Below are 25,183 nucleotides of genomic sequence, written 5' to 3'. Positions count from 1 at the left end.
GATATGTGTGTCCATGTAAAGATGGGTGGGTGTGTCCTGCCTGCGAGTATGAGTGTCTGTGTGTGCAGAGGCGCATATGTGTGCAGGGCAGGGGTGCATTAGGGCTCACAGAAGCTGTAGCACACGTATACACTGTCTTTGCAAAGCAAGTTATCTGTTTTCCTGGTTTTGTTTTTCTCCTCCCTGTGGGCTCTGGACCCTCCTTGAAAACAAAGGGAGTTTTAAAAACGCAGCCCTTCCTGTGTTCCCAAATGTTCAGAATGCTGTGGTGAACTTGAACAGTGCCAGCTCGGATGCCCAGCCCTGCCGCTGCTGCAGGAAGCCACCAGCCGGCCGGCTGCAACCACCCACTTACATAACCAGCCTGGGAGGAGGGTGGGCAGGAAGAAGGAGCCCGCAGCTCATGGCACCCCAACTCCCGAGCCAGTGGCAGGCCCCCCATGGGAACCGAGAGCCCATGTAGAGGCATAAGCATATCATCTGGGGACTTCCTCCAAAGTAGGGGTAGGAGGAGATGACACCTTCACATGGAAATTATTACCAACCAACCAAGTGTCCAGGGACATCACTTTGCATTTTACTAAGTCAGTTCTAGGCAGAAATCAACATTTTAATCATTCTAACACACATTTACCAAATACCAACTATGTGTTAGACACTGTGAAAAACTGCTCAGCTTTGCCACCCCCAGGATTTGGTTCCCCCACATCCTAATCAGAGCACTCAGTGTACTCCTTTGTAACATGAGGGGTTAAATTGGTGTCTCCAAAGCTTCTTCCAGATTGGAAATTCTATGATTCTTAGATAGCGAGTTCATGACTCTGTGCTCCCATGCATCTCCCTTCTCCACCTTTCCCTGGCTGGAGCATGTCAACAGTGTCCCCCTCTCTCCCACCTCTGCCCAAGTGCTCAGTCACTTTCCTGCCTTCCTTCCTTCCCTCTGAAAAACCTGCTATCAATCCTTGTTCACTGAAAGGTGTAAATTCCTGATGAACTCTCCTCCCATTGTCTACACTTGAATAGGTTCCCAGCTTCAATCTAATCCCAGAGCAATCAAAGCCCTCCCAGCAATGGCTCCAGTCCATCATTGCAACTTTAGGTCCCACCTCGTCCCCTACCTGCCCCTGTGTGCCGGCCACTCAAGCTCTCCCTGAGCGTACATCCTCCTCCCGCCACAGCCTCTGCTCAAGCCCTCCCACTGCCCGCCTGGGACACCCTTTTCTCCCCTACCCCCACCCAATTCCTATCCCTTGAGATCATCTCCATCCTTCAAGGCCCCTCATAAATGCCTCTTCCTTCATTAAGCCTTTCCTGACTCCTCCCATCCCCGCTCCAGTAGACATGACTTCTGTCTTTTTTGAAACCTTTCATATGATGCAGAATATTTGCACTTGACCTTTAGACATCTGTATTCTTGTCTATTCCCAACAACATGACTTAGATCCTTAAAACTAAAAGTCGGAAAATGTGTCTTTCTCATGCTTGAATCCCAAGAAGCACCCCTTGCAGGTGCTCAGTAAATGTCTGCACAAGTCACTTGTCTGGGTGTAGCACTCGGCCTTGGAATGTCAGGAGTTGGGTAGCCCGGATGGAGAAAATGGCACTGTTGGGGTAGGAGGTAAACAGAGAGGGAGGGAGGACCTCAGAAATCACAGCCAGATAGTCAACCAGTGACTGTCCCAGTGATAGGCCTGAGGCCCTGGACAGCTCCCTTAGCCAAAAGGGCCTGAACTTACCCAAAAGGGGTAAGACAACAAATGCTGATGTGGTCTGTTTATTCCATCGAGAGCACAACTTTTCCAAGAAATGAAAAGCAAGGCAGTGTCATGGACCAAGAAAATTGTGGGCCAGGGATGGTGAACTTGAGTGCCTCTGGACTAGCTGGGGGGAAGGGGATGGGTGGTGATAAAGACAAGCATGTGTCCCATCTATGAGGAGGTGGCCCTGCCTGCAGAAACATGGCACATGGGTGGCGAGATCTAATCATTGTTTGAGAAAAGCCCCATATCTAAGTTTTTATATGAAATCTCCCACTTTATGTATTGACAATTTATTCAATTAAAAACAAAAACCAACAGCACTGGATAGTCTACAGGCCTGTGGCTGGCAGATTGAGACCCCTGCACAGGTTACTGAGTAACATGACTGTGATTGACTCTCCGCTGAGGCCAATTCCAAAATCCACTCAACCTGGGACAAACATCAAGTATTCCAATAACCCTGCCATGGGTGCAGAAAGGCAGCCAACAAGGGGTAGAATGTTTGGAATGTCTCTATAGTCTTTGCAGCCAAGATCTTTGCTCACCTGGGTACCGTGACCTAGAGGACAGTCAGAAGGCCCAGGTTAGTCACCAGCTTGCTCTGTGACTCCAGTGAGTGACTTCCTCTTTCTGAGCTGAAGGTTCTCCTCTGTACAATGAATGGGCTGGACTAGAAGACCTCTGAGGTGCCTTCCAGCCTCTGGCAAAGGAAGCGCTAACCCTCAATTATGGAAGGCCTGGGCCCCACGGTGGCAGAAGGGAATTCCTGTTGGCAGGGCCCAGACCTGGGAGCCTGAAGTGGGCTTGCCCCTATCTCGCATGGCCATGCCTTCCAGCAAGTGCCCAGCCACTGAAGGGCCAGCCCAGGTCCTTATGGCCACACCCCCCATCCTGGAGTAATAGCCCAACTCTTTATCTGCAGGTGCAGCACAGGTACCAACAATCAGAAGGCTATTGGACAGGTCCCTGGAAGTGCTGGATGGTAGGAGTTATGGGAATTGGCCCTGGGAAGAGGCCAAGGCAGCTGGGGTGGCAGGAAGGCGCCCCAGTAAATGATTACCAAAGGAAATGGAAGTATTTCACTATTCTACCAACTGGTATAGCCAGGCAGGTGTATATCCACTCGATATCAACTTAGCCCTCTTCAGAATGCTGCCCTTCTTGTGTACTGCGAGGCAGACCCAGATGTGGAAACGAACCCCCTCCCAGCCACTGGGGACCATCCCAACAAGCTAGCTCCACATTACAGCCCCCACCCCAGGTCTCCCTGGGCACTGGCAAAGAGCAGGCACCTTTCCAAACTCTGACTTCATGCTGACCATCAAATCCCCAAGTCAGGGAGGGGGCCATGATGTCATTGTCCCTGTGCTTCAGAAAAGCAATCATCAGACTCGGAAGAGGATCAGCTTTCAAGGCAGAAGGCCAAACAGTTGATCTTGGCAAGGGCCTCCGAGGATTGCCTCATAGAAGGAAAGAGCTGGCATGCTCAGAGCATCATTTGTTATGAGCTGGGAGGCGACAGTGTCCTTGAAGTCAGGAAAACCTCAGGGACCCTGTCAAGATGGAGAATGTCAAATCTGAAACAAATGAGCATTAGTGTCATCTCTTCCCGTTAGAACCCTCTCTTGTGGTGGGGGGTAGAGAGAACACCTCAACGCTCAAGAAGAGGCCTCTTTCTGACAGAGTTGTGCCACCCCACCCTGGACCCAAGTCCCCACTTATCATCATAAAGATGTCACCAGTTATCTCAATGTGAATCAGTTCCATGAAGGCAGGGACTGTGTTCATCGCTGTATCCCCAGTATCTGCTACAGAGTTAAGAAATCATAAATACTGGCTGAAAAAACGGCAAGGAGTAAAGAGCAATGGATTGGGAAAGAGCAGGTCAGGATTGCAGGAACCCAGGGCATGACCAGTTTGCCGGAGTGACCTGGTGGCCGGGCTGGGCACACAGGTTGGGGTTGTGGGAGGACTGCTATTGGTTGCAGGAGGTGTGTGTTATATATTTAAAAGGGTCTATCCTTCGGTACCTTCTCTCCATGGTTCACAATCTCACCTTCACGCTTCATCCACTACAGTCTTTAATCCTACTCTTCACAGCTACGTGGTCAGCCTATTGTGGCAAATGCTGTTGAAAGGCCCCACTTTGGGGGAATGTGTTCAGAGAGAGCAAATCTCCCTCACCACTTCTCAACCCTCAACTACACTTCTGCTGTGCTCTAATCTGAGCTCGGTCACATCTGAGATCCTGAGCACGTCACGTTTCCTCCCTAGTCCTCAGTTTCCCCTTTTACATAAAACACGAGATGAACCAGAAATAGCAAATGCCTTAACTTTTAGGAAGAGTTTCTCAGCCCCCTTTAAGAAGCAGAAGAAGCTGCGGAGCCTCTCCTTGCAAAAATGTGATTCCTCACACGTGCAGAGGAACGTTTTTGCATGCAGTTTCTGGAGGTCCACAGTCCCCTTGCAGCCCAACAAGGCGGCACAGGGTCAGAGCCTTTGGACTTGCTGATCTGTTAGTCCCTCCCAGCTCTGACTTTCTGGAATGTTAACCAAAGTGTGGCTCTGAGAAAACACGTTCCAGCTGCCCTCCTCTGAGGCCACCAGCTGGTCCCCTCTCTACTCCTCAGGAGTGAAGCAGCCATGGGCTTCACTAATCAACCCCAAAAACAGCCCCTAGTTTCCTCAAGACCCAGGCCTCAGATCAATAAGGTAAGCCTCATGGAAATGAGGCAGGAAGCTAAAGGAAATCTACACAGCTCAACCCAAAAGGGATTTCCTCTTCTCTGCTTGGCCTTCCAGTTCAGCCTTTCAAGAGTTTGGTACAGATAGAGACAGTGGTTGGGGGGTGGGGGGTGGGGGGTGCTAAAAGATTTGTTTTGATTGAGGCCCAGAGAAGGAAGAAAGAAGTGGAAATAGGCCACAGAACAGAGAGGTCAGGGATGGGAAGACAGGGCAGGGGACGCTGATGCTTGTGGGCGGGGCTCTGTGCATTCTCCAGGACAAAGTGGACTTTTCCAGCCTGCTGGTTTTTTAAAGCTATTTACGAAGCTCGACTAATCCAGCCCAGCTGTGCAGACTGTAAGCAAACAGGGCCTTTTGTGGGGTTCAGATCCAGCCCCCCTCCCCCCAAGTCCTGTACTTACAGAGTTCACTCCACCCTTTCTGTAGGGGAGGCAGTGAGATGCCAAAGTCAGGCAGGAGAAGTTGAATCTAAGTCCAGGATTTATACCTATCTGTCACCACTCTTAGCCCCTCCTGTGGGGACCCAGCAAGTCTCACCTGGGCATCTGGATGATCACACAGATCTGGGTCAGGATGCCTGCTCTGCCACTTCTTAACTGGGTAAACTTGAGTGAGTTTTTAAATTTCTCTGAGCCTCAGTTTTCCCATCTGCAAAATGGCCATAATAACACCTAACTTGTAGAGTTACCAGGCAGGATAAATGAGAAAATAAAAATCAATATGCTGCAGGCATTGTTGAGCAGAGAGTAGGCACCTGTGAACTCCTTTTGGCCACACTGCCATTCCATTCTCCTTTTTCTTGGAGTCAAGATTAGCACATGCAGAGACCTTGAGAGAGAGGAAGGAAAAGGCTTTCCTTGTGAGGGCATTTGGGAAAGGAAGCGCTCCCTTCAGGCTGCAAGCAGTCCCCACCCCCAGGTGCATGGCTTGGCAAGGTCCCTATTCCCACCCCACAGCCAGGTGCCCCTGGGTAGACCACCACCCACACACAGCCACATGCAAATGACAACCATAAAACGCAGGCCTACCCTAGGGGCCGATTTTTTTCTATTAGAGCTACAGTTTTTTAGTTAAATCACCCATCCCCTCTAAAATGCCTCACAAGAGTTGAAATTAGAGAAAGTCATTTTCACCTTAATGTGAATGAGTTCCTGATTTATTCCTGAAATAACTAGGGGGACAAGATCATGAGGTCATAGGTCAGGGAGGCCCTAAGAAAGGGGCAGAAAAATACAAAACTACCCCAGAGCCCAACCTTACCTGGCCCTCTGCACAATTTTAGCCCACCTGGCCATCCTCAGGCAGTAGTACCTATCGTTTAACACACATCACAGGCAGAGGGTGGCTGCTCTCATGCTCTGTGCAAGGCATATGGATGGATTTGGTGTAAATGACTTCTGGCCACGTGCTCTTGCTCCAAAGGCCTTCTTCATTAGCAGTTCACACCAGGAGTCTCTAACTGATAACCAACTTCAGCCATCAAAGGTGTTTTGTGGGGTTGTGGAGACCTTTAAGACAATTTAAGCCAAGGTTCCAAAATTAGGTCAGTGTGCATCAAAAAATCCAGACTTCCAGGTTCCAAGTTGAGACTTTGGTCCCTCATTTTTTTAAGACAACAATCGACCCACTTAAACAGGATATATGCTCCCCATTTTGCCCCAGTCCCCAACACTCCCTGTTGTTTCTCCACACTGAGGCTGCATGTCAATTGGCTTTATCATTAGGAGGAAAAAAATGTCTTATTCACCATGTGTCTGCCAAAAGTCAAGAAACAAAATGTCAACTGCGAGGATTCAAGGAAAATGGAAGCCACAAGATTTATTCGTGGAAGTAAAAATATAGTCCTTTCATGAATCATACGAAAAAGTGTTTTTGGAGTGCCCTGGGCTGTCTTCACTCAAAGCCCTGGTAGGCATTCACTTTTGACACCATGTTCTAAACCTTTCTTTTATGCAGTAGCACAATTTTTTTTTTCTAAAGAACCATTGAGTTTTAGAACTAAGGGAAATCTTAGAAGTTCATGACTTTCTCCAGCCAGATTTAAGATCTTTGAGGTTTGTGTATCAGTTAGCTATTGGTGTGTAACAAACCATCTCAAAACTCAGTGGTTTAAAATAATAAGAATGTGTTATTGCTCACAAATCCAGGAGTCAGCTAAGTGGTTCTTCTAGTCCCAGCTGGACTCACTTATGCAGCTGGTCAGCCATGGTCTTGTAGCTAGCTCTGCTGATCTTGGCTTGGTTGTCTCCTGTGTTTGGGGGTCAGCTGGTTGTAGGCTGGTCCTAGATGTCCTCATCTGGGATGAATAGGCTCTCCTGCATACTCTCATCTTCCAATGGGATAGCCCGGGCTCACTCCCCCAATGAAAACAGGAGTCTAGAAGAGAGCTGAAGCATGCAATGTCTCTAAAGGCCTATGCTCAGAAATGGGACAACATCACTTCTGCTGCAATGCCTTGGCCAAAGAAAATCACTGGGGCAGCCCAGATTCAAGGGATGGGGAAACAGACTCCATCACTTGATGGATGAAATTGCAAAGTCATGTTGTAAAGAGATGGACACAGGGAAGCCATTAATTAGCACCATCAACGCAATCATTCTAGCATGGGTAGGGACTGTGTCTAATGCTGCTGGAGCCTATATTTTCCAAACCAAAATTTGAGATTTAAGGTCTGATAATGTGACACAATATTTGCAATTGGGGCTGTCTTAGAAACTCCAGAATGAATGGACACACTCATACCTTCACATCACCATAATACAGCCTCGTGACCTCCACTGAACACATTTTGTTGATTATTGGACCAACCCAAAACCTAGTATTTCAGAACAGGATGAAACTCCTTTCTACATTTGGGATCAAAGACTGGTGTTTATTAGCAGGTCTTGAATTTTACAGAATTTCTGATCTGGAAGCCATTTAAATTAACCCCTTTTATTTTTTTAAATAAAAATTTAAAAAATAGAGCTACAGTTTAAAGTCCACAGGTAAAGTGACTTAGCCTCCATCATATGGTTGGGTAGACTAGTGCTGTCACACTTTAACATGCACATGAGCCACATGAGCATCTTGTTAAAATGCAGAATCTAAGCAGTAGGTCCAGGGTAAGACCTGAGATTTCATATCTAACAAGAGCCAGGTAATGCTGCTACTGGTACTGCAACAAAACTTTAAATATCAAGGCTCTAGACCTCACAGATTCTATAGAGAGAGGACCAGCAGAGAGATCACAGGTAGAAACACCTGCATTTAGAGTCCTCTCTATTCTTTTGCAGTCCTTCAGCTTAGACCCATTTTACCGATGGGTAAACTGATGCACAGGAATGAAGTATTAGCACTGGATCTACTCCCTGAGATTTTACAAAAAAGGACCGAATTTCTTCCATCACTAGGTGCCTCTTAGAGAGGTGAGCTCAAAGCTCAAGAGGTTGTGGCCACTTTGAACCTTCAGCTCCTCCAGGTAGGGCCTTCCTTTCCTGCTGAGACCCCGGGCTGTGGGCCATCTTTTTATTTGCCAGGGACTCAGCTTATGGTGCTGGCCAAGGGGTCGTTAAGTCCCAGGGGCTGAGATTGTCCCATCTGGTTAGTGATTTAGGAGCTTGGCAGCCTCTCTTGTTCTATTATGCAGCCTCTGAACATTCCGTCCAAAGGCCTTTGGCACGCCACACATTTTCAAAATGAAAGGGGGAAAAAAAATGAACATTGCCCTTGCTCATTTGCCTAATTTAAAAGCATCTAGAAGCTTTTTTTAGAAAGGAAAAAAAAACACCATCCATTTGAAATGGAGGAAGCACCTCATCAAGAAGCCAAAAGAAAAATGGAGACATAAGTTTCGAGGGCTGACATGTTAATGGAGAAACCTTGTGCCCAATTTGTTTTTTCCCATCTCCTTTCAGCTTGGAAACCACAGCCCTTTTGGAAGCTCTTGTGCTGAGAGGAAATTGCTTTTCCCTGAGGGGAGACCTGAGCTCTCCTTTCCCCAGTCGGGCACTAATGTCCTGCAATTTTACATCAATCCAGTTCAACCCACAGACATTTACTGAGGAGATACTCTGCTCCTCTGTGTCAGGCACAGTGCTGGAATTATTCATTCATTCATCAAGGACTTAGTGATCGGGGCGAGCCCCATTCTGTACGTTCATCCCCTCACCCACCAGTTGGCTACTGCAGGCATTGCATTGTGCAGGCTCTGGGGTAAGGAGGGACTGAGACAGGCTGCTTCTTGTCCAACCAGAGAGACAGTCAGTAATCCTGATTGACCTATCGCAATAAATAATTACTCATTGTCATAAGTAACCACAACAGAGCGGGACGCTGGGAAGACAAAGGTAGAAGACACCTTGCTCAGGTCCCTCCCTCCTTTCTATCCCGGGCCACTGCCTTAGCTTGGGTCCTCTTCGTGGCACAACCTGGGGACAGGGTAGAGGAAAGGCAGGTTGACCACTTACATTCTCAGCTGACCTGCTCTTTGTAGCCCTTGGGTTAGGTCCTCTCCCTGACCCCTGAACTTTCACACCTTCATGCCTTTTCCCTTGTGGGCATTTCTGCCTGAAATGCCCTTTCCTCTACTTGGCAAACTCCTGCTTGACCAGCAAAGCCCAATGCAAATGTCACCTTGTGCATGGTCCATGACACCACTTCAATGACCCTGCCTCCTCCGCAGATGACCACTCACTCTTTGCCTCTACAGCATTTTCTTCATAATTCTCTTGAGTGTTTACATTATGGAGTTGAAGTCATTGGTGTGTGGATCTGCTGGAACCCCAGCCCCTCCTCTTCCTCCCACACACCCCTACCCCTCCCATCTTCCAGGCACCAGCCACAAGTGTTCTTTCCAAAATAACAATCTAAAGGTGTCATTCTCCTACGAAAAACTCTTTACTGGGCTTCCCACCATTTGCAGGGTGAAGTCCAAACCTCTCAGAATAGTTTACAAGGCTCTTTATACTTTGGCTCCAATCTGCTTCTCAGCCCTATACCCCCAGCCCAATCATTCATTCTTTTCTCTCACTGCGGTGAGTATCCTGAGGCTCCCCTGGACTGCAGAGTGAGGGAGTCCCTCTCTAAGAAAAAAAAAAAAAGTTGTATTATGGAAATGTTCAAACATACACAGAAGTGGAGACGGTAATATGAGGACAGTCCACGTGCCCATTGCCCAGCTTCAATCGCAGGCCCCGTCTCGTCACCTCCACACAAAATTCACTCCCGCTCCCGCCGCCCGCTGGGTGATGTCAAAGTAAATCCAAGGCCTTATGTCCTTTCATCTGAAAATACTCCAGCATGTATTTCTGAAAAATGAGGAGAGTCCCTCATCTTTTTCAGGCTCCAAGTTTGTTGGGAAAAATTGCCAAAACAGGATAACCAAATTTGTGCTACAGTTTTAACATGTGCATTTAGTAAACCAATGTTTTTAACACACACCCACACCCATACACAACGCACCCATATGTGTGCACACACGCACACACATACACACAGGACAACGACTGGGTGTCTACCCTAATCTAGAAAGAGCATTAAAGAATCTAAATTTGAGGTTCTTCCTGAACGTGAAACCCTGGCCAGCCCCGCCCTCCCAGGGGACCCTCCGCCCACCTCCCACCCCTGTGGTTGGCCCTGATGTTTCCTGGACTCTGCCAGAAGCTTCTCACCTTTGTGGCTTTTCCCTTGTCGATACTTCTGCCCTTTCCTCTACTTGGCAAACTCCTGCTTGACCAGCAAAGCCCAATGCGAATGTCACATTGTCCATTTTCCGTGACACGTCTTCCAATCCGTCTCCTCCACAGAAGACCACTCACTCTCCTTTGCTTCTACAGCATTTTCTCCATAATTCTCTTGAATGTTTACATTATTGAGTTACAGTTATTTGTTTGTGGATCTGCTGCCCCCACCAACCCATGAGCCCCTTGAGGGTAGGGCCTGCCCCCCAGGGGCAATGCAAGAGGCAGTCTGGTCCCCAAGCATGGAATCTGGCTTGCACCTCATCTGGACGTCATTTAATTCTGTCTCTGTGTTCTCATTTGTGAATTAGAGATAATAACATCAACACCATGAAAGGGCTCTAGTGAGGATTAAATGAGATGTGTCCATTCGGCTGCAGTGGTGGCGCCTGTCACATGGGGACAATGAGTGACTATTGGTCTCTATCATCAGGTGTCAGCAATGATTTCTCCCTTAGAGGGGCCCCTGAAGCCAGAGACATGTCTCACCCCTTGGCACAAGGCCCCAGGCTCTGCTCGGGTCCTGGTAGTTTTCCGCTCTGTGAGAGACGCTGGAAGTTTCCCTGCTGGTCCTGAGCTGCAGTGGAGGACTGTGGAGCAGCTCACTCCCGTGCTGCCCCTGGCTCCTGCTTCCCCCTCGCCTCGGGCCTCCCCATGCAGGTGCAGGAGAGCGGGACCTGGGGACCCCGCTTCCTCCCCTCAGGGTCCCCTCCACAGAAACTCAGCTGGCTCTGTCACTCCCCCTCCAACTCCCGGCTGGGTCTAAGGGACTGCCCCCTCCCCAGCTTGCACAAAACTCCTGTCATCCCGCATTCCTCAGAAACCTCAGGTTCCCAAGAAGGCTCTGCAGGCCACGATGGTCATGACCCAAGGTGGTTTTGCTTTCAGCCTGTATTAGTCCATTTCTGTTGCTTATAACAAAATACCTGAAACTGGATGATTTATAAAGAAAACAAAATTTACTGCTTACAGTTTCTGAGGCTGGGAAGTCCGAAGTCCAAGGAACACATCTGGTGGTGGCAACAGTGACCCCTCACATTGCAAGACGGTGGAAGCAGAGAGAGCAGAGAGGACCTAACCTCCTCATTCACTCTCCTTTTAAAGCTCTCAGAACCACGCCACTGACCACCATTTTTAATCCATTCACTACTGCACGGTCCTGCAATCCAATCACCTCTTCAAGGCCCCACCTTGCGATTACCATGACAGGACTTCCCACCCTCAACAGTTACAGTGGGGATTAAGCCTCAGTGAGGTTGGGGGGCATCCAGCCTACAGCTCAGCCCATCCATCCCCACACCTTCACCTGAGAAGTTACGGAGGCCGCAGGTGCCATTCTGCTGCTGAGTTGCTGTCCCCACCCTGCCTGGGCCCCTTTTCTCCCCAGGAGCCTCCTCTGGCCCGGCAGTGTGGCCTAGTGAGACGGTGTGAAACAGAGGGTGAGAAAGAGCCCCAGACTGGCTCTCCTCTCCCCAAATCCCCACTCCCTGCAGACAAGAGGGAGGAAGAAGACTTTCCTATTTCTGTGAACAGTGGAGTGACATTTCCAACACTGGGATGGGTTTTATGCTGCTTCTTGGCCTGCCTTTTAGAACAATTATTCTTTCTTCATTGGCGGGTGCATTCCCCTCATAGACTGCTGCCCAAATGGAGAGTGGTGTTTTCACCTGGTGACTGTCCCCACTTCCTCCAGAATGAAGCAGTGCTAGGATGGCACCTCGACCCTGCCAAATGCCACCTCTGCAACTGTGTGGCTGTCGTCCTCTCCCTGACCCCGTTTCCCCATCGGTGGTTGTGAGGATGGAGGTGAACACATGTCAGCACTTCCCAGGTGTCTGTCACACAGTCAGCCCCCCATAAGTGGGAGGGTGTTTTTCAAGCTTCCAAACATTCTTCCCTACAGGACAGTATTGTTTTCAACATTTGTCTGGAATTTGCAAATTAAAAGGTTCCTTGGAGTCAGAGTCAGGTGCAGGATGGAACAAAGTACTTCTGGATTCAGAAGGGGACCCTGACCCCTGAGTTTAAGGCTTGGTTTTGCAGCTTTGTTTTGTAACCCTGCACTTCAGTTTCCTTATTTATAAAGTACAGGCAATGCCCTCTGCCTTCTGTGTCTAATTAAAAATAACAACGAAGGCAGAGCGAGGTGGAGATCAAAGGATGTTAACTGAGACCTCTGAAGCCTCAGTTTCCCCCTTATGCAATAAAGGAGCTCTGTTGCGCTCATTGACCTGTGAGTCCCTCCCCACACCTGACCACCTCGGGTAGGACAGGTTTCTTTCTGTGTGGTCAGGCGGGAGAGACTGGTAGAATGTAATGCAAAGAAGTAGGTGATCTTGGTGGCTGGGGTGACCCTCAAGAGGTCATCAAATCCCTCCTCTGTGTCCAAGCAGAGCTGCCTGACCCCAGGCCCAGGAAAGAGATAGAGTGACCCTTGTCCACCTTTCCCTTCGGGCTCAGAGTCAGCATCTCAGCACGTCCATGCTGTTGCCAACACACATCCATCTGCTGCAGATGTATGTCCAAGCAGGCAACCCAGCAAGCCTCTGCAGGCCTCTAACACAGAAGCCCAGATTCCTCCTGGCAGGTGTCACCTGGAAAAGCTGAAAGCAATGCAGGAGTGAACCAGAGGAACAGTTGCAGGAATAGAGTTGGATTAACAATAATAATAATATCAATACCCAGCATGGATCTAGCACTCAATGTGTGCACAGCTAATTGCTTCATGCAGACTCGTTTAAACCCTGAGACAACCTGTGTGAACCATATACTACTTTTAGCCCTATTTATAAATGCAGACCTTGAGGCACAGAGAAGTAAAGTAACTTTCTCAAGGACACACAGCTCAGCAGTGGTAAAGCTGAGATTCAAGCTCAAGCAGTCTGGCTCCAAAGCCTGTACTTTTATGCGCTCGCTGTGCTCTGCAGCCTCTTTCCTGGATGGAAGGAAGGGGGAAGGAGAGGCTAAAGAAAGCATGGGGTGCCCTAGTGGGGGCCTGAATAACAACAGAGGCACCAATAGAGTAGCAGTCACCTGGAATGGCAGAGGGTTCAATACAGGGAAGACTGAAGTGGAGAAACATACATAATGATGGTGGTAATAGTAATAGTACAGCCGACATTTATACAGCTCTCAGCACGTGACATTTCTATATTCATTTAATAAATTCAATCAACAAATACTTACTGAGCATCTACTATGTGCTGGGCAAGCAATGAACAAAATGAATACTGTCCTTGCCTTCATGGACTCAGACAAATAAACATGGAAATGAACATATAAGGGCAAACAGTTTTAGCTTTGCTGGTAGGATTAAGTCTACCCCTCAAAGCTTCCTCTCTGAATAGTTTCAAAGTTAGCTATGGCATAAAAGCATTTGGAAAATTAAGGTCATTTTCGGAAGGGAGAGGGCAATGGCCTTGAAAGAGGGAGGGAGGACCAAAGATCATTTTCTCTCTCTCACCCTGCTCAGGGTACCCAATACCAATATTTCTTGATAGTTCCTTCTTTGGCCCCTAAAGAAAATCTGTTTCTCTACTCCCAACACTTCACTAAACATGTGGGTTTTCGACACCAAGCAAGTCTCCAATTCTCTACGGGGGTCCCATGATTTAATTCAATTCTGACACTAACTACCCCGAGTTAGCACAGACCTCATATTTTAAGGGCTCAGTCCCACAAGACTGCCCCCCACTTTAGATGCCAGTTGCAAGTATTGGGTGCCCAGGGTACCCACACTTCTGTCTGACTTAGCTGCAAATCGGGGCTTCCCACAATGCCCTCCCAATGTGTGATAATTTGCTATTGTTACATAATAGCATGATTCAAGGAGACGCTTTACTTATGTGTACTGTATCCCTTTATTATATGGGATATTATAAAGGCTTCAAAGAACAGCCAGATGAAGAGGTATATAAGGCGAGGTCCAGAAGGGTCCCGAGCACAGGAACTTCTGTCTCCGTGGAATTGGAATACGTTGCCCTCACAGTACATGGATGTATTCACCAACCTGAAGCTCTCCAAATCCCGGAGTTTAGGGATTTTGATGGAGGCTTCAGCATCTAGGCATGGTAGATTAACTCAGTCTCCAGCCTTTCCCTCCTCCCCAGAGGACGAAGGGTGGGGCTGAGGGTTCCAAGCTTCTAATCATGGCTTGGTCCATCTGGTGACCAACCCCCATCCTGAAGCCATTCAGGAGCCCACAGAGAGTCACCTCATTAGGACAAAAGATGCTCCTAGCATTGTGATCACTCAGGAAATGACAAGGGTTTTAGGAGCTCTGTGTCAGGAACCGGGAGCAGAGCCAAAATATATGCTTGTTATTATGTGACAGGCCCCCAAAACATTCTTACCTGTTAGCCCTTCTCTTTATCAGCTTGTTCATGGAATGACAAAGTAAGAATAAGCCGGAAGCAGAGATCTTGGTCACTCCAATAATTGTACTAACGACCTAGCTCAAGCCTTCTGCTCTCACAAAGGGCTGGAGAAACAGTGGGAAATGAGACAGACAAGGTTTGACACCCTCAGGATGCAAAATCCTGCAAACTAGTGTTGGCTCACCAGCAAAAATCCTTCTCCCACCCAGGTATTATAAATTCACGGGATGCCCAGCTGGATATTGTAATTATTTCTGATCCAGGGCATTGCAAAGTATCACCATGATCTTGAGACTTGCCAGGACATTCATTTGACTTCATGGCCTACAGCCACTGGAAATACACATCCAGGCCATTTCAGAATACATTTAAAATCAGACACCATCCATGCAATGGAATATTATGTGGCAATAAAAATGAATGAAGTAGTTGTACACGCCACAACATGGATGAACCTTGGAAACAGAAGGGAAGTGAAAAGCCAGTCACACAAGACCACATAGTGTATGATTTCATGTATGTGAAATGTCCAGAACAGGCAGATCTGCAGAGACAGAAAGTAGATTGGTGGCTGTCAGGGGCAGGAGAGAGGGAGGAAAGGGGAGTGACCGGTCATGGGTACAGGGTTTTTTTTAGTGATGAAAACATTCTGAAAGTCGATAGTGGTGATGGTTGCACAACTCTGTGAATATACTACAAAGTTGAATTGTACACTTTAAAAAGGGTGAGTTTTATGGTATGTGTGAATTGCATCTCAAAAAAGGTGTTATTAAAAAAAAATCAGGCACTATCACTGCAGCTATGGTGGGTCAGATTTCACTGTATTAAATAAAAGGTTATGCAAGACTTCAGCATAAAAACCAGGCAGGTGCCGTCATCCCAGTGTGAGTGTATCTCTGCACAGGAAAATAAATATATAAAATCACTCTATATTTAAGGAATATCAGATAAATCCATTCTATCAGTTTTATGATAACTTTTGAAATAATTTCAAAGCAGATGTTTATAATAAATAGTACAAAAAGGAAAACTTAAAAAAAGAAAGAAAAAGAAACAATGACCATGGCTGTATTGGGTAGTAACATGGGGATATTTTTATTGATTTTAAGTGAATTTCAGTTTAAATTTTCCCCAAAGAATCTCTGGGATGTATTTTACACACTAACTCAAATCTTTACGACAACCTTAATGACTGGTATGCTTATTTCCCCTTACAGATAAAGCACCTGAGACCCAAGAGGCTAGGAAACTTGCCCAGGGGTATTCCTATAGGAAGTGACACTAACAGTGTTGACACCCAAGTCCGTCAGTCTCCAAAGCCAGCATGTGCTCTTCCGTGTCATTCTATGGCACTCCACAGCCAGAGCTTCCCTGAACCAAAGGAAATAGCTCCCTTTGCCTACAGCCCCAAACAAGCCGTATTTGTTCTGTGCAATACCAACAAGCATGCTTCCCACCAAAATTGAGAACTTCTCTGCAAAATTCTACATTTGTCTTTAATTTTAAGACATTAGATGTGTGAAAATAACTGAAGCAAAGAAATGTGGGTACTGAAGTAGTGTGATTATTATGTGGCTATTGTCTGAAATAACTAAAAGAGGAGCAGCAATGTCCCATATCAGGGACCATCTGACTTGGAGGGGGGGCTTTCCCCACCTAGAGATGGAGCTGGACCACAGTTGTGAAGAAAAGAAAACTACAATGGGAAACCCAGAGGGTTTGAGATCCTGTGGCTGCATACAGCTATGGGGCTCAGGGTGGTCTTCGGCACCCTGTCATTCAGGGTCATTCAGACCCTCCCAGGAGTCACTGTTTCACTGGGGACATTGTCAGCCTTGTGAGCATCCCACAGGAGGGTCCCCATGGGAGAAGAGTGGGCAAGCTGAGCCTGTTTTGTGCCATCAACAGCACACAGGCAAGAACAAGAAAAGCATTTTTGCAGACAAATATTGCCATCCTATCAGTTGGTTTATTTTTGACTATTCCGTTTCTCAGGGAAACAGGAAATGTAAGAGAAAGGAACGTTTGTTTTCTGGTAGGGCAGGTTTAGTTTAATTTTTCTAAATATGCTACTAGTGTTTTTCCAAGACCCAGTAAAAGCAGGAGGAGGTGATGTAGAGGTTACAAGGGTGGGATTTACACGAGCCTTAAGTTGGGCAGAGAGAGCACACAGCTCATTCTGCAAACATCCCCTGGGCCCTCCTGCATGCCAGGCCTGGGTCTAGGGCAGGTACAGGAATAAAGAAGGTAGGGGGTTCTCTATCTTGGGCACCTGAGTGGGCAGTGGGACCGTTGACTGAGGTTGGGATACAAGAAGACGAGAAAGCATTTTTGACAGGAAGTTAGTTCATAAAGTCATTTGGCAACATTGAGTTGGGGGTGCCTACAGGACTAACTGGGGGCCTGGTTCGGGAGGCAGGTCTGGAATTCAGGAGAAGATTGAAGTTCAATGATGAGCCACAACAGACACAGACCCACAGCTTCTCATAGAGCCAACGGTCTAGTAAGGGAGTCAGATATTTGTCGAGCAATCACACAGACAAATCAAAAATGGCGTAGGTGCTAAGAAGGAGAGAGAGGTGAACAGCCTGCAACTCAAGCAGGGAGGTGAAAGCCAGCTTCTTGGAGAAGTGACATAGGTGCTGCCATCTGAAGCATGAGTAAGAGCTGGCTAAGAGGAGCAGGGACTGCATTCTGGGCAATGGGAACAGCACGTGCAAAGGCCCTGTGGCCAGAGGGAGCAATGCTGGCCTCCACCCACCTGCCCAATCAAGTCAAATGAGTGGCACATGGAAGCCCTCCATGGCCATAGCAGGGTTATCCAGAGGCACCACCATGGGGCAGCAGGGCCAGTGGGCTCTGGCTGAATCCTAGCTCCTCCACTTTCTTGCTGAGTTATCTCAGGCAAGAAACTTCACCTCTCCTTGCCTTCATTTCCTTGTATTTAAAATGGGAATAAAAGCAGGGGCTACCTCCTAGAAGGGTGGAGAGCTTAGCACCATGCCTGGCACAAGCTAAGTGCTCAAAAATGGGAACTATTGCTACCACAACCTCCAGAAGAATCTTTCTAAAACCTGCATCAACTGTATCCAAACCCTCAATGGCTGCCCAATACCCATGAAATATAGTCCAAACTCCTACCTCTGGTGTTGGGCACCCCCCAAGCTTGTCACTCCCCCTATGTCCACCCTAATTCCTACCACTTCCCCAACAAACCTGCCACTCGAACCAACCTTATCAACTCCTTGTCCCCCAAATTCTTTCTGATGCTGCCTGTTTGCACAGGACATCTCCCACCTGTCACAGGAGGCTTTGTCTAACACCCATTCAACAAATCTACTGCATACAGAGCATCTACTGTGTGCCGGGCCTTGTGTGGAGCCTGAAGATGCAGTGGGAACCAAAGCAAGCAAAGGGCCCTGCTCACACAGCACCTACAGGGGAGTGGAGGAACGGAAAACAAGGAAATGAATATGTAATTACAAAAGGTGGCAGCACTACAAAGGGAGAATTCAGGGTGAGACAGAGAAGATGACAGGAAGCACCTACTATAGCAGTGTCCAGGGAGGGCTCTCCAGAGACAGAGCATTTCAACTGAGCCATGAAGTATGAGAAGGGATTGGCCTGAAAAGAGCATTAGGAAGGGGTTTCAGGGAAAGGGAGCAGGATGTGCAAAGGCCCTGTGGCTGGAGGGTGCGTGGCCCATTCAGTAAAGAATGCAAAGGCCACCGGATCGGAACAGAACTGGTAGGCAGAGGTTGGGGCGGGGAGGAGAGAGAAATGCAAGATGAAACAGAAAAGGTAGGCGAGTGCTGGATCAGGCAAAGCCTCACAGGCATGGGATGGAGGCCCAGCTCCTCCTTGAAGTCTTTCCAGACTTCGCTCCTTGATTTCCTCCTCGAGATTCTTCTCAGCCTTGCTTTTCCCATCACTTAACCGAGGCCAGAAATTGCACATATTTAAATCACCCGGGTCAAGAATGTAGATGGAATTGCCTCCTTCAGTGGGAAGCTGCACCCGACCCTGTCAATGCCCTAGCTCTCCAATTCCGTGGCTTGAGCATGAGGTTGGTACAAGCTGCTCTGGGTCTAAACTGTTCTGACTCCAGTGCTCCCAAGGGAAGACCCAGCATGAGCACTGGGCTGCCCCCACTTATTTTGGATTCTTTGGATACTTTTGAATAAGGCCCTTATCAGGGTGGGGATCTCTGTTTTCAAAAGTTGATCTGTCCCTTTTAACAGGATGTCAAGGCTCTCACGCCATTGGGAAGTGCTAAATTCTGCAGTGCCCGGGGGCATGTGAGCGGGGACAGGGAGCCTGTGAGAGAGACTGGTGCAGGCTCCACCATCCCCAGGAGAACTAAATAAAGCTATTGTTGGGAAGGGAAGAGAGAAAATAGCCTACAAGATGTTTTTTGTCCTTCTTGACCTGTCTGTGTTCGGGGACAGGCCGGCTGGCATGTTGCAAAGGACTGGAAATGGGAATGGCCTTTGGAACCCATTGGAACAGCAGGAAGGGGGGGTGGGGCATGGGGAGAAGACATGGTGGCGGGTAGCACCCCCTCCCCCCCATTCATAACCATCTGACCTTGGGCAAATGGCTGCCTCTGTTTTTTATCTATAGCGTGGGGGAGGGAAAGGATGCTAACATACATGAAGTGCCTGGACCCATTAGTGGCCCTTTCACGATACTCTATAGAAGTCGTCGTTATCAGCCTGGGAGATGGAGGGGGGTGGACTCAGCCAGTGTGTAATACCAGGACACCCACTTTCATGTCTTTCTCTTTTCTTTTCTAACATTTGCTTGTCCATATTTGTGGGGCACAACGATTCACTTAGGGTAGGTAGCATAGTTTTTCTTGAGCTCTAACATTAGAAACCTATCAGAATGTCTCCAAATTCTGCTGCTTCTCCCTTTGAAAAGCTCTTGGCCTGCCCTCCAGGAATTAAAACACTAGTTCATAAAAACATGTGTACAAAGCTGTGTAGTGAAGTCTTGCTTCTAGTACCAGAGACAGAAAGAGAGAGAGATAATAAATAACATAAATGTCCAGTAATAAGAAAACGGCTGACGAATCACAGCACATGTGTACATGGAATATTGTGCACCTGTTAAAATTATTGTGTTAGGACTGTAATTATTGGTATGGGAGCAGGGGAGTGCATGGTGTTATACTGAGTGATAAGAGCTGTGTTTGAAAAAGTAAAGATCAGCCTTCACCATATATGTGCAAATGTGTTTGCAAAGATTGAGTGATAGGGAAGAGTACGCACCAGACACACAAGGCAGGTGAGATGAGTTACCTGGCTGGGGAAAGGGGGTCGAGGAGGTCTAGGAGGGAAAAAAGTCTGTAGCAAAAACAGAAAAGCATTTACAGCGTGGGAAGTGGGAAGACAGACGTAAAATTCCATCTCTAATATTATTGTAGAATGTGCTGGGGTTTTTAGTGGACATCTGGATCTATATATGAGGATAATAAAGTAATTTGACCAATACAAACACTGATTTGATTAGAGGATGTGGTTGTAGACAGTTCTCACCCTGAATTTCTATGGTCCTTTTAATAGAAGTATTTCAATATAGAAGTGCCATTTAAAAAAGAAAAACTCCTGGGAGTGCCCCCGTTCCCTTCACTGTTCCCATCCCAGTGCAGGCCCAACCCGTGGCATGAGTGTTTGCTGCAATCAGTTCCAAACTGGCCTCTGGCCCTCCAGTCCCCCCGGTACAATTCATCCTGCCTTAAGGTAGCAGCCCCTCTCCTGTTTGAGAACTGCTGTACTTCCTCACGGTCCATCTACACAACAACCTCAACTCCTCCCTTTGGCTCTGAAGCCCCCCACTCATCTGCCCCAAGTTGGCTGTTTCTTCTCCCCCACTCTGGACCCCTAGTCTTGCCAGCCCGTACACGGTTCTAAAAAGAAGGCTGCTTCCAACAAGTCAAAGTAACGAATGGCAAAAGAAATTTCCCCCAGTTTCAGGAAAATTCATTGCTTTCAACACATTTTCAAAAATGTTTTCTTTGAAATATTTTACTTAAAAATTCTCAGATTTTTCTAGATTGACTTTCTGCGTCCTGTAAGTCCAGATACAGCTTCTATTCTCACCATTCCTGACAATTAATATATTCCTCCAATTTTATTTAAGAAGGCTGGAGAAGGGCACTCCATTCAGATATGTAATTCTATTTAACTTTATTGCAGATAAAATCATATTGAGCATCATAGGTAAATCCTTCCCTCCTACAGGTCTTTGCTTATTAGAGCTCATGGAGACTCTAAACACCCACCTGGGAAGACCACAGAACCCTGCACCTTTCACCCCTTGGGGATTCTGTGCCTTCGCTCCACCCACCCTCAACCGGCTCATCCTTCAGAGTCATGGCCAGAGCCTCAGTTCCTATGAAGACTTGCCCATGACTCCAACCCAATTCCAACCCACCTCCAACTTGCCTGCCTTGCTCCCTCCCTCTGCCCTTCCATTGTACAACCCAACTCTGCAACCAGATGATAAGCCCCTGAGGACAGAAATCTTGTCTCTCTTCTGTGTGTCCCACACAGCACAAAACACAGAGCTGGCCACATAGTCTGCACTCGGTTAGTGCCCACTGAATTGATTGGATTTGATATTATCTTATTGATCACTATCGTTAGGGGAAAGCACTTATTACACCCCAGATAGGCACATGATTCCCAGGGAAGAATGTCTTGGTAGAGTGCTTAATTAATAGTCAAACACATAAGTTGGACTCCTGGTTTGGCTATCGCGTGCTGTGAGAATCACTTCACTCCTTGGGCTTCAAGTCTCTATGAGGACACATGCAGCATTAGTTTTCTACTTCTGCCCTAACAAGTCACCACAAACTTTTCAGCTTAAAAGAACACCACCCCCTTATTACCTTGCAGTTCTGTAGGTCAGAAGTCCAGGAGGGTACGGCAGGGTTCTCTGCTCCGGGTCTTATGAGGCCAAAATCAAGGTGCCTACATGCTGTGTTCTCCCACGGCGTTCACGATTCTCTTCCAAGCTCTTTACTATTGGCAGAATTCAGTTCTTTTGGGCCTGTAGGTCTAAGGTCCCCATTTCCTTGCTGGCCATCAGCCAGAGGCTGCCTTCAGCTCCTGGAGGCTGCCCACAGTCCTTCTCATGTGGTCCCCTTCACGTCAAAGCAACAACATTATGTCACGTCTTTCTCATGCTTTGAATCTCTGACTTCCTCTTCTGCCACCAGCCTGAGAAAATTCTTTCTTTTTAAGGGCTCATGTTATCAGATTGGGCCATCCAGATAACCTCCCGATTTTGAGGTCACCAGTGCAATCGAACATAAAACAATCATTGTATGACAGAGTATGACAATCTCATTACATTCACAGGCTCCAGCAATTACAGTGCAATCTTGAGTGCAATTCCCAGAAATTCTACCTACCACAGCATGGGAACATGGGGGTCAGATAAGGTTATTGATCAGGTTCTTTCAGGTTAAGAGTTCCAACCTGTCATCACCTCTGATTACTCACTCTGGTGCAGTGTCCTGATTTTCCTTTGCTGGACTTCATTTTATTCCCTTCTGTATCCTCAGATTCCGCCAGGCCAGAGCCCCTGCTCTCTGTCCTCAATCGTCCAGTCTGCCTTTCTCTCTCCCCTTACCCCATAACACCAAAGTTAGCTCCTTCCCCTGCGCACTTCTAGTTTACACCTTAGGTTTTTACCACTTGATGCTAAGCAATTTTACACTCCTTATTTCTTCTTCCTGCAACAATCCTGTGAGTTAGGCATCATCATCCCCATTTTGCAGATTAGAAAACTGAGATTCAAAGAGGTTAAATATTTAGCCCAAGATTAAACAGAGAGTACGTTGCAGAGCCACTGACACTCCAACATCCACGCTCTTTCCAGTTCCCACCAAGGCAGCATATGATCAGACTGGGAGGGGTAGACAGGAGGAGAGAGAGCACCCATGTCCCCTCCCCGCAGGCTCTACCCCAAGATGAGATGGAAGCAAAACCCCAGTAGTGACCCGGGCAGTCCTTGAATGCTGGCAATACCTAAGATCTGCCTGGATGGCTGGGTTTCATTTCCTCCCATATCATCAGATTCTGCCAGATAACAAAAGCCCCTTGGTGAAAATACACCTATTGATTCCACCTCACATTGGTCAGTTTGGTAAAATTTAAGTCTTTCAACCCCAAATACAGGGAGCTCTTTCCCTGCCCCTGAGAGCATAAGTTGGCACAACCACTTTGAAGAGCCATTTGGCAATATTTAGCAAAGCTGAGACAAGCATTCCCCAGGCACAACAATTCCGCTCCTGTGTATGTGCCCTAGAGAAACTCCCCACATGTTCAGAGGGGGTCATGTTCAGGAATACTTGCAGTAGCATTGTTTATAATTGCAAAAACAGGGACCTCCTAAATGTTCATTGGCAGAAAATGGATAAATGGCGATGTGTTCATGAAATGGAATACTATGCAGCAGTAAAAAATGAACGAGAGCTGTACATATTAATGTATGTGAATCTCACAAACATAATGTGCAAAAAAAAAGTTGTATAAGAATAGATTTTTTGCAATCACTTATGTAAAGTTTAAAAATGTAACATATATTGCTTGGGAATTATGTGTAATAGTGAAATTATGAATTTATGTAAGAGACTAATAAACACAGAACTCATATAATGGCTATCCCTGGGATGTGAGGGAAGGGAGTATGATAAGAAAAAAGTATATCAGGGTCTTCAACTATTTGGGCAATTTTTTATTTCTTAAGCAAAATCATGTCCACAATATTGCTTTTGAGGGTTTTTTTAGTAGGTGAAATATTTCATACTAACTATTAAACTAAAAAATAAAACCAGGAATATTCCCATTACATAAGATTAAGTGGAAAGAGCAGGAAACAAAATTGGATATGCAGTAAAAAGAGAACAAATTTTGTAAAAAGAGAAGAAATTTTTTTAAAAACCAAATATATATTTTTTTAAATGACCAGCAGATAACACACCAAAACTGTTAGAAGTCTAAGGATATTTTTTATTGTCTTCATTATACTTAACACTTTAATATATTTTATAAATTTTTTATAGTGAGTAGATATTGCTTTTGAAATCAAATATTGCTTCTTTATTTTAAACATACATTTGTTCGCCCTAGACACCACAGTGTATTAAATTTTAGCCTGAAACCAGGGGGAAAAAACTTTATTCAGAGTATACTACAGGCCGCCTTTGTGCTGGACCTTAAAGGTAATTATTCACATCAAGCCTGGAGTCTGACAGACCCAAGTTCAAGACCCAGCTCCATCCTTGCCCAGCTGCTGACTTTAGTCTCAGTTTTCCTATCTGTAAAGTGGTACTAAAAATACCTTCCCTGATTGCCGCATGGGGCCACTGTGGGGGTAAAATGAGATGAGGTCCATAGAATGGCAGCTACTACATTGACAGACTAGGCACTAGATTCCAAGAGGGCAGGGCTGGGTTCCTTGGGGTGCCCACGGTGTAAGAGGGCTGACAGCGCTGTCAGCAGACACTCCAGGACAGAGTGGCAGGCACCAGAACAGACATAATAAGTGCAGCCAGAGAGGGGAGCATGATGACCCCTGGCTGGGGGTGACCCAAATGGAGGGAGTGATACTATTCCTATATAACTACGAGAGATAAACTTTGCCCTCAAGCAACTCAGAATGTGCTTCTGGAAACCAAGCAAACACATCTCATACAACACAGGAACAACAAGAAAGAGTGAAAACATAGCTTAGGTCTGAGCCCTGGTTTCCTCACTTCCTAGCTAAGTGAGGTGCAGCGGGGGCAAGCACATGACCTTTGGAGCCAACTCGCACACTTGCATCATAGGGAGAAGCATGCATGTCTCTGAAGTCTTGTGAGAGGACTTTTAGGGTGTTTGAGCCATGGCAGGATGACCATCTCTCAGCACGTTCTTGTGGGGATTCCTGGTGATATCAGATAAGCGAATCTTTTTACAGAACAGGCAGTGCCCTGAGCCTTGGTGGCAATGCACTGAGATGCTAACAGGTGATTTCCTCTGTCTCTTGCAGCTCACAGCCCCACACTTCCCCGTGGTGGTCAAGCTGGGACATGCCCACGCTGGAATGGGAAAGGTATGAGAAACAGCTCTTGTGCTCACAGTGGATACACCCACAGCTTCCCCAGACTACCTGTTCCCCTCTCCATCTGTCCCTCACCACCCGTCCCTTAGCACAGGCACCCGGAACAGTGTGAAAAAGAACCAGCAATACGTCTCCCTCCCCTCCTTACCCCGCCCTACTCAGAGCTCCTGTTGCATGCAATGTCTCCAGCCGAGTCCGTGCTTGTCAAACCCAGCTGGCAATTGCTAGCTGTTGTTCTCTGTGCTTGTGGCTTAAGAGAAATGGGTGTGAAGCACCTTATAGACCGTGATTCTTTTGTGAGGGGTTGCTGCCTCCGTTGTAAGCTCACGTCTTACCTATAGGTCTAGTGCAATAGAAAGTGGCAAATAAGGGGGCCGGCCCGGTGGCGCACTGCTACAGTGCGCCGCTTGGGAGTGCGGCAGCGCTCCCGCCAAGGGTTCGGATCCCATATACAAACCGGTTCCCG

The 25,183-nt window shown here is 47.2% G+C and overlaps 1 protein-coding gene across 1 annotated transcript in view; it reads left to right on the top strand.

Annotated features, from left to right (window-relative positions):
• Positions 1–25,183, top strand: part of SYN3 (synapsin III) — a 138,262-nt gene that overhangs the window by 32,372 nt on the left and 80,707 nt on the right. Inside the window, exon 3 of the mRNA XM_008580644.1 lies at positions 24,646–24,708. Coding sequence (XP_008578866.1) covers positions 24,646–24,708 — 63 coding nt within the window. The remainder of the gene's footprint in view (positions 1–24,645; positions 24,709–25,183) is intronic.

The sequence above is a fragment of the Galeopterus variegatus genome, unplaced genomic scaffold, assembly GCF_000696425.1.
Source record: "Galeopterus variegatus unplaced genomic scaffold, G_variegatus-3.0.2 Scaffold2136, whole genome shotgun sequence".
NCBI lineage: Eukaryota > Metazoa > Chordata > Mammalia > Dermoptera > Cynocephalidae > Galeopterus > Galeopterus variegatus.
The sequence above is the reverse complement of the archived record's forward strand: the minus strand, read 5'-3'. Positions and strand labels throughout refer to the sequence as shown.